General features: G+C 39.2%; 1 protein-coding gene across 1 annotated transcript in view; it reads right to left on the reverse strand.

Moving 5' to 3' along the window:
• The window catches only part of LOC137195621 (brevican core protein-like), a 43,373-nt gene extending 40,207 nt beyond the window's left edge, over positions 1–3,166 (reverse strand). Inside the window, exons 1-3 of the mRNA XM_067608146.1 lie at positions 2,798–3,166; positions 1,286–1,460; positions 990–1,117 (exon numbers count right to left, since the gene is read on the reverse strand). Of these exons, the coding sequence (XP_067464247.1) occupies positions 990–1,117; positions 1,286–1,460; positions 2,798–3,161 (667 nt within the window). The 5' untranslated portion in view covers positions 3,162–3,166. The remainder of the gene's footprint in view (positions 1–989; positions 1,118–1,285; positions 1,461–2,797) is intronic.
• Between the last annotated feature and the right edge of the window lie 9,522 nt (positions 3,167–12,688).

The raw sequence follows: 12,688 nt of genomic DNA on the forward strand, positions 1-12,688 counted from the left end.
CATTTTCTGCCCTTTAAAATTCATTGATGATATTGCTACTATTAAGTTATTGTTAAGGACAAGTTTCCTGTTAGCAAAACTTTTTCATCTATATGTCAAACTAGAATATGTGCTTCCTGCCAAATTTGAACTTATCGTGTATCTTAAAGCCACTTGCACGGTATGTTATGGTTCATTTATAGCACTAGTCATTTCCATTCAGCTTCAAACAATATTGAACCAACTACTCAAGTCGAAGACTTTGTTTTAAAATATCTGATACTTGCTATTGCCAATAAACACAACACAATCCTGTCCCAGGTGGCAACGGGGCTGGGGCTTGTGTTCCCTGGCTGACACCGTTGTCTCCATCTGCTCAAACCTTAATAATGCAAATGTCACATTACTGAATGATGTCTTCATATTCATAACTAATTGATTTGCAACTTATCCCAAAATAAATTAAACTTCTATTATGTAATGCAGGAGAATCTCTGGGCTGCACTGTATAAATCCCAGGTAAGAAGAACAAGAGGACTGACTGAGCTTTAAAAGTGTTAAGAGGGATATTAACACTAAATGCTCTCCGCCAAGAGTGGAATTGAGTCCATGAGCAGTCACAGAGTGTTGGCTGAAAAGTGAAGACTTCTCATAAGCAGTGCCAGAGACATTTAAAACACCCATTATCACATTTTTGGCCACTTTTTCAATAGCCACTATGATGGAGAGAGAATTTCAATGAGTCAAATTACTAAGAGCTTCTCTTTAACCCTAATCCCCTTTTTACAGGACAATGTTGTCCTAAAGGGTCAAACATTGTTACAAATACACAATAAAAATAAATAAAATAAAAGAAGTATATTTCCACAGCAGTCTTGTAAGTCATAAAAGTAATATTGCTCTGCCACTGTGGTAATTTTTCAGCCAGAGGGTGTGTCAGTGCCTCTAAACGACACCTGATTGATTGCTGTCTAGAGAATTAGGAAAGCCTAATTTTGTGGCTGACTTACCATCAAGTTTGTCGACATAACAGTATACGTCATAGGTGTCTGTGGGTTTCCTGGTTCCATATGACCTAATGCCAGGTTTAGTCAGTAGGTTGCCATAACAGCCCTTCCTTGGCTTTGTAATTGGGTATCTGTACAGATAGAGAATTGAAGAGTCATTATAACACATAGGTCAAATCATCTTATCTTTGTGAAAAAGCATTTTACAACACTTCATAAAACAAGTAAACACATATTGTTGAATAGCAGTGTTGTTTAAAAGACATGGCTTGACCACAGAGAATTTAAATCCAACTAACCTCACTGTCTGGTCAGCAATCCAGCCTGCATCACACTGATCGAAGCCATCCTCATAGGCTGCTTTCAGTTGGTCATATGTCGCAATGGTTGCTCCAATGTTTTGGCAAGCCTGGACAGCATTCTGGTAGTCGAAAGTGTACCTGCTGATGCTTGCCCGGTAATGAAAGACAACGCCTGGCAAGAAATAGTAAAAAAACAATCAACACCTAAGTATGAAACATAATGAAGTTTTGTACAAAAACGTGAACAAAGTAATCTGTAATTTAACAACATAATTTCAGTGCTGTAAATTATGGCAAATGTCTTATAAAGTACACACATGAGTGAAACTGTGTCTCAGTTTATTTGGAAAAGAAGAACTTTGCAATAAACCAAGATGATAAGCAAAATACAGTTTACCACAAATGAACAAGATAACTGCAGATGATGCTACAGCCCCGAAATCCCCATATTTATGGACAGTAAACAGATGCAAAAGATATGATTGATGGTCCTAATTAACATTGCAGATAGTTAGAAAAGAGGTTGTGCAAATTATAAACCAGTGAAAACCAAAACTATCCCACTATCCCCCCACCCCACCCATGTTTTTTACATCCCCAAAACACGAGTTATATCTCCCAGAATACTTCTCAAGTGAGAATATGTCCTCATATTTATGGACAATAAACAGATGCAAAAGATATGATTGATGGTCCTAATTAACATTGCAGATAGTTAGAAAAGAGGTTGTGCAGATTATAAACCACTGAAAACCAAAATTATCCCACTATCCCCCCACCCCACCCATGATTTTTACATCCCCAAAACACGATTATATCTCCCAGAATACTTCTTAAGTGAGAATATGTAGAATACATATAATGACACTAGGTATGGACTGGCAACTTCCCCCATGGAGACTATACCTTTTGGCTTTGAGTGTGCAGTAATGTTACATTATCATATACATAATTTAACCATAACCATACATAATTGTGTAAATTTCATGAGGGACTTTGGGAAAAAAAACTTGGTGGCACTCACTGAGTGCCCAACTAAGAGAAAAATCTCCCCTGACAAGGTGGCACCCAAGATGACAGAGATGCATGACGTTATGTCATAGCTTTTGCTCTGCCCATACCAACATCTGGAACACCATCTATAATTGGGCTCCAATTGGTGATTGGGTTAGATGAATATTGGAATTAAAACATTGCAGTACTTATGATATGGACAGTGTACCAAACTCTCATCTGACTCTTTTTACATCGCCTCTAAAATAAGAACAACTGAAAACTGTGGTTACTCTGCGTAACTACTGGGTAGCTGCTACTATCAAAGCAAGCAGAAGGGCGTCCATAGTTCTCTCATATGGTTTACATTTCAATCATCACTTGTATTGCATTTCACTATTATTAAGCCCTTGCTGCAACCCCCCTCTACAATCAGAGAGTATCCTGGGAGAAGCAATTTTAGAGTCTTTTGTCTGATTCCAGCATGACCTGGGAAGGATAACATGAACTTCTTACCGTTGACATCGAGGTTAACTATATCTTGGGTGTCTTCAATGCCGTACATCACCTCACAGCGATAAGTGCCTGCGTCACTGGCACGTAGCTTGACCACTGTCAACGAGGCATCTCCCACATCATCGGGGTGACTAGGCACTGATACACGGTTCCTGTAGCTGGAGCCTATCTTGATGACCCCATTTTGTGCCACCAGCACTGTTGATTCCACTTCTCCCTCTATTTTGGTCCATTTGATACGCAAGTAATCTTGGGTATAAATGGCTGCTCCATTGGGACTAATGACTGGTGCTGAGGTTGGGATGTTAGAGAAGAAGCAGGGAAGATTTACCTTCCCTGAGAGTGACCCAGTGACTGGTCTCATTATGGATAATACATTGGAGGCTGAAAGGCAAAAGACAAACAAAAGGGTTACTATAAACACAGTTTCAATTCATATTAATTCACTCACAACTGTATTTTTTTATTATTTTTTGCTGCTCTTCATTTCTCTTCATTTATGTATCCTCTCTTTACTGCCTGACTCATTTACATTGACAGGGTGTGACAACTACACCCAAACCATTAAAAAAACTTGCATCATGGCCTGAAAGTGGTTCTTGGAAAGTCAAACCTCATTCTTAAAACGATGGGTGTGGAAACAAATTTAACACTGACTGTAATGTATGTACAACATGTTTGCATTGAGTTAATGGTGATTGGTTAAACAGGTTGCATCACTTCATGTTATGCCACCGCTGGGTTCTGTGTATGTTAGTCATCCTTCTCAAACAATCCTTCCTTCAGCTACAGGACTAATTGATGATGACAGGTAGACCCACATAAAAAGCAGTGAAATATGTCATCAGCATGCAGCACACTGGACAATATGTCTTCCACCTCTCATGACTATTTTATTCTCAACAGAAAAAGTACTTCTGATGTTAGACACCTACATTGGTGTACATGGGTATCGATATTGAATTAATCCTACGTCTTAAATTACTGCAAAACCAGACAAGGTAACGGTTACTATGTTTAATCCCCGCTGAGCCCTGTCTAAGCTGGTGACTGTATCTCAGTCTCATTCCACCTCTGTGTGATGAAGCAAACCAAAGGGGATATCAGACAGGAAGCCAGACACAAATGAATGGCAACAGGCTGAATCACATTTAGCACTGTGAAGAGGAAGAAGATTTACTTGTTTTTTTTTTCTTTTTTGTAGGGGGGGGAGGGGGGGTTCACAAGGAACAATGTAGGGAATGCTCTGGAAACAGTGGTGAGACCGCCCCAGAGGCATGATTGTGTGTGCTTTAACAGAGGGCCTTATTAGGATGAGGGGTGAGACCAGCTGTTATTTCCAGACTGGAAACAGAGTCTAATTGAAAGGTGTCTATCCATACCCAGAGACAGAGAGAGGGACCAGGGGCCAGGAGAGCCAGAGGGGCCGGGTGGACCCGAAATGCAAACCTCCATTGCCAACACTGTCACCTTCAACTCTGAGTAGAGTCTCACAGGTTTCACAAGAAGAAGACTGTGAGGGGCTTATCACAGTCTGCTACTTTAAGAAGAGAGTAAAACCTTAATGCTGTGAGGCAACACTGACACATCACTCAGTTCGCTGCAGATAAGCGGTAGAGTATAACCACACCACCTGAATGTGACCATGTCATATTGACTTTATGTACGGTGAAACACACAGGTAGAGAGAGGTAAGGAAATTTTTTTTAAAAATGAAAAGATAGAGTGATGGATTAAAGTGACTGAGAATGAGAAAGAGGCAGACTTACCTGTTGCAGTTGCAGTTTCACAGAGAAAAGATAACCACAGGATGTGCTTTATATTTAGTATCATCTGTTGGTGAAAGTAAAAAAAAAAGGGTGCATTAAGAAGCAATTCATACAGATTTCCTTTTTGTGGTGTTTCTTTTTTTTCTTTTATTGCATCCATACTTTCTTAGGGAGTTACAGATTCATCAATTCAAGAATTTTTCTGAATGGGTTTCAGCAAAATTCAACATCTATTCTTCATCTAAACAAAGCAGAAATATAAAATATCCAGACATCAGTGCAGCTCAAAATCTTTTTTAGAAAATGAGAAACTCAACCAGGATCACATAAATTACATAAACTTTTATAAAGCATTTTTTCTTGATATTAATGGATTGAGCTCCCTCATTAAAATATGTCTACACTTTATAGAACAGTAAAACAATTCAAAAGTCATTGGACACAAGGAGGCTGAAATGGCATTTAATAGGCTTATGTTTTCAGTGAAGTTGTGGGTGGCAGGGCTGATAGGTAAAGCTTCCTGTGGGGTCGGTCTGCAGAGTTTTTGGAGACAGGAGGACAGAGAGCAGTGAGCCCCCCGCCCTCATTTGCACCCCACTGTATAAACACAAGTGGTGGGTCACATTGGGAGATGCAAACTGTTATTCTCTATAAAAACGAGACACTTGCTATTTAATGGCAACTGACGATGACAAAAGAGCATCATCTAAAATATTGCAGCCTGTGATTGTATTTTATTGCCACCGCTCCCAAACGTCTATCCACAGTCAACAGACCCACCCAAATGAAAACTAAATAAAATGAGGGAGAAAATAAGAGCAAGAAATCAGGTCAAATAACGAATTACATATTCTGCTGTGTTTATTGATGTAAATGTATTTTTAATGCACACAATGATGTGCGCAAACTTCAGGCAGCTGCACAAGGTTTTCTAGGAATCCGAAAAAAAGAGTAATTCAGAGGAGGATCAGCACTTGGGCATCACACAGGCGTATAATTGGTTACAGATTTTTGGAGCCAGTGGTCCTTTATGTGCAACACCAAGATGCTCCCTGCTATGAAATACAAATAATTATCAGCCACTGGGAGCTGATGCTGATACTGTCATCCAGTGAGAAATGTATTAAAATTTCGACTTTTGGTTTTGGTGTCGTTTCTGTAACTTTTTTTTCTCCCCTCAAAGAAACACCTGCTGTTTGTGGATGCTGGAAGGAAGAGTGGACAGGTTAATTTGCTAACTTGATAACTAAATTGTATGCTGTGAATCAAAAAGTACCGAAGTACTCTCCAATCTACAGTGCTGATTTTGGAAACTCGCTTGCCTCGCTCAGTAGCGGGATACACCAGTGAAGGTTAACTAAGGACAACACGGCATCATTGGGTGCGTTCCTGTTAAATAATGTGTCGAGTGAGAACAAACTTCCCCTTGAACCAAACCCTAATTTAAAGAGATTAAAATATATAAAATGTTGCACATTGAGAAAAGAATATGCCAACTATGGCATTAATTGCAATTCTCAGGCTTTTAGCAATAGTCTCAATTCATAGTTCAGTTCATACTAAAAATACTGAAAAAAATACTTACGTTGAAAGATGTTTTATTCCATAAAATGTGCAAATGACTATGTGTGCCCTTAAATCCAGTTAGTCCCAGTGCGTAACATGCGTGCGTAAAAAGTGCCCAAATATGTCCACTCCAAATCGGCGCAACAGCACTTATCCCCCCGGTGCGCCTTTCCCTTCTCCTTGATGCTCCAAAGTTGCTGGGTACAGCTCCGGGATGATCCTGGTTCTGAACGGAGCGACAGAAACCGTGAAGTGCTGGCAAGCAACAAGTTCAATTTTGCCTAACGCACACTGTTATTTCGTCAGTGTTAGAGAGGCGGGGCAGTGCCCATCTGAAAAGTGAATGAGACACCTTGGGGAGGAGGAAAATATACTTAATTTGGCCCTATGCCTGAGAGGTACATCCTCATCCAATCAGACTCTTCCGACATCACGCCGGTTATTTCTACAGGTAACACATCCGTCATTTTAGGGTGAGTGCATCTTCATTTCAGAACGCTAAATCTGATATTTTCAAAGCTGCATAAATGTAATCAGATGTAAAATAAATTATATCATTTTTTCTCAAATGTTTATAGGTGTGTCATGTTTATATCATTTGCTGTATCAACAACTAATTAAGTCTCTCATTGGTGCCCTGCTTAAAGCGCGCCAGTCATATCCAAGGGTGCGCAATGGAAACAGGGTGGTGCAGACATGTCCTTCACTCTTGGATTTGAGTCACAACTCACTGTTGTTTCCAACAACACATTTCTGTCAATACTGTGAAGAAGTTCTTCTCATCCATCCTACTGAAGCATTTGGACCATTTATGGAGTCGCATCTGTCATGTGTATCTGGACTTCACAGAAAAAAAAAGTCAATCAAGTTTGCCCTGAGAATAAGTTCAATTCAGTTATTTTAGACACAAGTTTTAACTGGAGTGTCATTGTGTGTTTGCATGTATAAATTATACAGAGTGTGTTTAGGAGAAACTTGGATATCTATAGAAATGGATCATCTCTAATGGGAATTGGTGATCAGTGATCAGTGATCAACATGACTGAAGTGGTGAGGAGTCAGAAAACAGTGCTTAACTAAAACCTCTGTGCTTGGCTTTTCCACAGGGGGGAGAGGCTGGACCACAGTTTATCAACTCTTGCTTAATAATCACCACGATTGGTTACTGCTAGATAGAGAGGAGGGCTTAGCTGAGTGAGTGAGGTGTGCCTGCCTGTGTGTGTGTGTGTGTGTGTGTGTGTGTGTGTGTGTGTGTGGTAGGTAATCTGCTGTCTGGCAGTGATTATACCTCCAAGGAGTGTGGGTCTAAGGCACGTCTCTTCCGGTTGGTCTTTGACATCTCAGAGACAAAAACAAACAAACAAAAAAAAAAACAATATAATAATCAAACCATACTGAGCAAACTTCTTTTTTTTAGAGTATAGCATAAAGAATTCCCTTTGAGCCAATGACACCTTAGTCATTGAGTCACACTGTCTAATAAAGAAGACAGAGTAGCCCAACTTAATGACTTAGTCTATAATAAATCTACGGAAGAATACCTTAAAAGGAAATAATTCAAGAGTTGTTTGTGTTAACTTACTGTATATTTAGTGGTTTCTGTAAGATTTTCAACATCTTAACCAAGAGTTGTATGTCTGTCATTTCGCTTTATAATTACACAACACAGAGTTGTGTAAGACTGCATAACCCTAACTTAGGTCTATAAGGTGAGCATGATTGACTATTTCTCTTTTTCATTTACTTCTGTGCAAAAACGAATCAATTTTCAGTTTTTCAGTTGTTTTTCAACAAAAAATTCAGATTTTTCTCTACATACCTGACATAGAGGCCTTTTTTTATTTCAACAGTTCAACGCCATGAACAAGCTCAGCAGAAAGTTACACAAAGGTGCCATGTTAATAGTGTACCTTAATGACAGCCTCTAAGAGACACATAGACTTCTGTATGTGGATCAAAACTGACAGGCAGGTCTGGCTGCTGGCTCTAGCAGTACACTCTAATTGTTCAAAATCATGGTGTTGTCTTCTGAAGCCTCTCACGCTAGCTGAGAGTCAGAGCAGAGGTGATAAGCCTCTGACAGAAAAGGTTGCCCCTGTAGCCCAAGGGCCCTTGTAAAAAATTGTATAGGTGCCTTTTCCATACCAATCATCGCAGGGCTCAGCACCAGTACATCTCTACAAGGCTGGACTGGTCTGGACGGCTGGACTTTGAGAAAGAGAGGAGACAAGGGAAGCACTGGGTGAGATAGAAATGGAGGGATAAAGTTAACAGGTTGTCGGTATTTCAGAAAATGACTTCTTCATATCTTCAGTATCAGCTGTTTGAGGCATGTTACATCTATTGCAATCGATAATAGACTCTGACAAAGACAGATTGCATGCTGATGACACAGCTCCAAGGAACAGCTTTCATAACTAAATTTGACACAGCGCTGAAAATGACCTGATTCTGGGTGGAATTTACCACCTGACCCCGACATAATTAACGACAACTCAGTTTTGGAGTTACGGGAATCATTTTGTCATTTTACTGCTTTACCTTCTTAACTGAGTCATCGTTAAGTTAAAAGTTGCAAGTCACTTACTGCTGTGTAAAACGTCTCTACTATATGTATAACTGTGGATCGCCTGTTGCCTTTCAGTCCTCAGTAAATCAATGAGTCAGAGAGCCAATCAAAGAGTGTTTGATCCTGGTGATCCGCTGTGTGGGCCCCAAGATGACCCACATATCACATGACCTATAAAGGTGGTCTACCTCCGGCCCCATGCCACCTCAGACGGCATAAAAGGAGCGTTAAATTTCTCTGGCCCCAAGGGATCTCTCTTACTGAAACTCTCAGTTCTGGAGGTCAAAAGCTGTTCTGATTTTAATGTGTTTTATTGATTACATACTGTACAATTCACAGTGACCTTCAAGATCTAGATGTTTCTTTGGTTCTGTAAAAGGGAATCCTCCAATATGATATGTTTGCTGTATAAATAAACTAAAAGAAACCAACAACTTGCACTCACTAAGATTACAAAATGACTCTTCTGAGCATTTCTAGGAGAAAAGTGAATGAATAAATAATAGTGTGGAACAAGCTGTACAATTAAAATGATAAACAAAAGCCAAATGTGTGAGCAAAACAAGAAAGCTTGTTGTGATTTCCCAAGGTAAGGCAATGCATGTATTTTTTTGTGAGTGAATCCCCTGTTTAGAGCAGAAAATGTGGGAAAATTAAGTTGCCTCTGGACAGACGTGAACCCTGATCCTTTGGAGCCAAGTGTGGAGGCCCAGACCACCGAGGCTGATCCCTTCAGCTTTAGAGAGAGGCCAAGAGAGGTACGCGACAGCACACTGACCGATTTTAATCATGTTTCTTCAAACCAATTTAGGTCAATGTATGTTTTGCTTACTTATATTTATATTTAGTGATATTGTCTGTAGAGAAATACAAGACAGCTTAAGAAGAAAGTATTTGTGCATGCAGTTTAGAGCCTGACTGATGTGGGATTTTTTTAGGCTGACGAGGACTTGTCAGAGCCACTGTTCTCAGCTACTGGACTCCAACTGGATTGTTGGTTTTGTTTTGTTTTTTTCCATAAATAGCTTGTAACATTGTGCAAGAACATTTTGTTTCTAAGATTTTATTACTCAGAGTTGTGATCAAAATTTTAACAAATAACGCAACATTTGAGCAAATGTAGGAACCTCTCCTTCTTTGATTTAAATTAGCCTATACATTCTCAGCATATACATTATTTATTTGGATAGACTACACCACTAGTTGTCTCCTATTCCTATCACATCTCAAACTTTTTAAGTACGAAGGACAACAGTAGGACGACAGTATGATGTGTACTGAATGGGAACTCTTGACTTGGTCTCGAGCCTATTTAGACTCAGTCTCGACTCAGATTTAACATAATTGGTCTTTTGAACAATCAACTAATCAAGCTATTTAAAACTATTAATGAAGACATTAACACAGAGAAAACAGCATATTTTGAACAGTAAACTTTACCTATTAAATCACTATAAAAATAAATATAAACTCATACAACTAAGATATTTGGAATATTGAACTTGATAAGAATACATAAAAATGCACACAACATTTTTGATACCAGTTTGGTTGACAAAATCAGTATGTTGATACATAAGTCATTTTCTAATTCAAGTTAGTGCTGTCCTGGTGGTCTATGAGAACAAGAAGCCATGGTTTAAAGGAAATTACTAGTATATCTGTTGTTCAGATATACTAGTACTTAACCTTGCTACAGCCAAGTCTAACATGTTAAAAATAGATGTTACAGTAAATACAACTAGCTGTTACAGTAAACTATGTCCTGTGTTTTAATAGAAACACAACCAGACAGCAGCAGAATACCACTCTTCTTCCCAGCCAACCACACCCGCTCGTTTCTATGCTTCCGAACATAAAAATAATTGAAAGGAAAAAGAAAGAAAAGAAAAAGAAAGGGCTGGACACTGCCATAGTGAGGAAGAGTGTGCAGTCACACAACTGTCTGGAGCCCTCAGCACCAGGTGTCAATCAATGGGCAGGTGTCAATCATTTTGAGACAGCTGGTGGACTATCAGTCAGTCTGAAGGGTGTTAGAGCGATACGTTGGTTTGTCCTGTTGTCCACTAATTGGTGTTTCTAGCGAGAGCCATCAACTTTCCATTCACCTTTCAGCTGGTCTAGCTTTAAATTCTTCATTCACTGGGTGTTTTCTTTCTCTGTACACACTTCTCTCTTTAAAATCTTGCACCTTTTTTCTGTAGCCATGTGACTACAAGACTAGATGAAGGCTCCAAGGCTTATAAAAGTGTAAGTGGTACCTTTCCTACTCCAGCTAGACAGTGGATTGGATGGTAGCTGGGATCAGCTTTTAGGAAAAATGTAGGTTAGGTTAGGTCAAGCTTAAATTTAGCATAGATACTTTTAAAGAAAATCACCTGATAATTGACAGATAAAATCAAAGCACATGTTTTCACACCACTGTGGTGAGGCTGAATCACTTGATAAGATGATAAGGCCTGTCTGTACTGCTAAATGTAACACACAAAAACACATTTTCTGTGCTTCAACCACCTAACCCAAATCTCAACGTCAAAGCTCTAGTGAAGGATATAGTTTAAATTGTGATTGCTTGAGAAGCTCAGCAGACTGGACCTTTATGAATCACTGCATCTGCCACCTTCTAGCAAACCACTTTAATCTGGAAGGAGGACAAAGGAACAAAGACAGAGGAAGTGAATGAGAGGGAGAGAGAGGAGGAAAAGACAAAATGGTTTGATAACCAGAAACAGACCATTCCCACGTCATAGATCTTTGCCAATTGCAGTTAGTATAATGCAATACTGTGGGACCCATTTAATTCTCTAACCTCATCCCCTGTGCTGTAATCAGCTGATACAGTACATACATGACCTCTAGGAAGTCGGGATCACAATTTTTCTAATTAAACTTGGGTGTCATATCTGACAACTTATCACCAAAGTGTGATCTATGACATTTGTGCAGACCATCTAAAAAAATTCCCCTATGGGTGAAATTTCTGGTAGAGTCATTCGTCTCACTGTACTTCAACCACAGAAGAAATGGGTGTGTGAGACAGTTACTCAGCCAGGCAGCAATTAGGCCTACACAAGAGAAGGCAATGTGGACAGCTCAACAATCCTTTGGTCTCTGACCAAGAGGAAGTCAAGATAATAACATAATGCATTCCCAGCCATGAGAGAAAATCAACTCAACTTAGAAAGTCATTTTGGTTTCTTTGGTTCCAATTACAATTCTCATGGATGTTTTGGTAAAACTGAAATAAAAATCCATTTTGGTCATCACTTAAAATGCTTGGATAGCATACATAATATTTAAAATTGCTTAGTGGTTACTGTATGTTACTGTACATCTACATACTGTAAGTAGCTACAGGTAGTGCCTCATTCAGAAACATGAAACAACTATATGATGGTGACACATATCAACACACTTGCAAACATCACAAATCATCTTAACAAGCAGAAAAGTGAGTCAGATTTCAACCTTCCCCTCCAATTATAAGAGGGACATGAAAAAGGTGGCAATCATCATAAAAAATGCTTTGTGGAATGGGAATAGGAATATCTATGCATGACTTACTGTGAAAGTAAAGAAAAAAATATATATCTAAAAGGCACATTTCTACACCAAGTGCTTCACAATGTGAAGAGAAAGTCTCCCTCCAGCACACTCTGCAGCAGGTTGTCATTATCACACACTTAATGTTCAACTACCATCCTTTTAAAACCTGCAGAACATTTGCTTTAATTCAAATAATGAGGCCAATCAGTTCACACTAGCATCTTAAAGGGAAACCACTAATTTTTGTGATGATCAAAGGGCTGTTTTAATGACCGGGTTGAAACAAAGCGCATACTCTTTTGCTACTGGCAAAACTTGAAGACCAATGCAAAAAAGACTATGTGAGTGGAGGACAAGGCAGCAGTAAATGCCACCAAGCAAAGCAGCAAGAGAAGTAATGTGCAGTATATGGCTGTAATATACATATATGAGGCTTTTACT

Source organism: Thunnus thynnus, chromosome 2 (genome assembly GCF_963924715.1).
Source record: "Thunnus thynnus chromosome 2, fThuThy2.1, whole genome shotgun sequence".
Taxonomy (NCBI): Eukaryota; Metazoa; Chordata; class Actinopteri; order Scombriformes; family Scombridae; genus Thunnus; species Thunnus thynnus.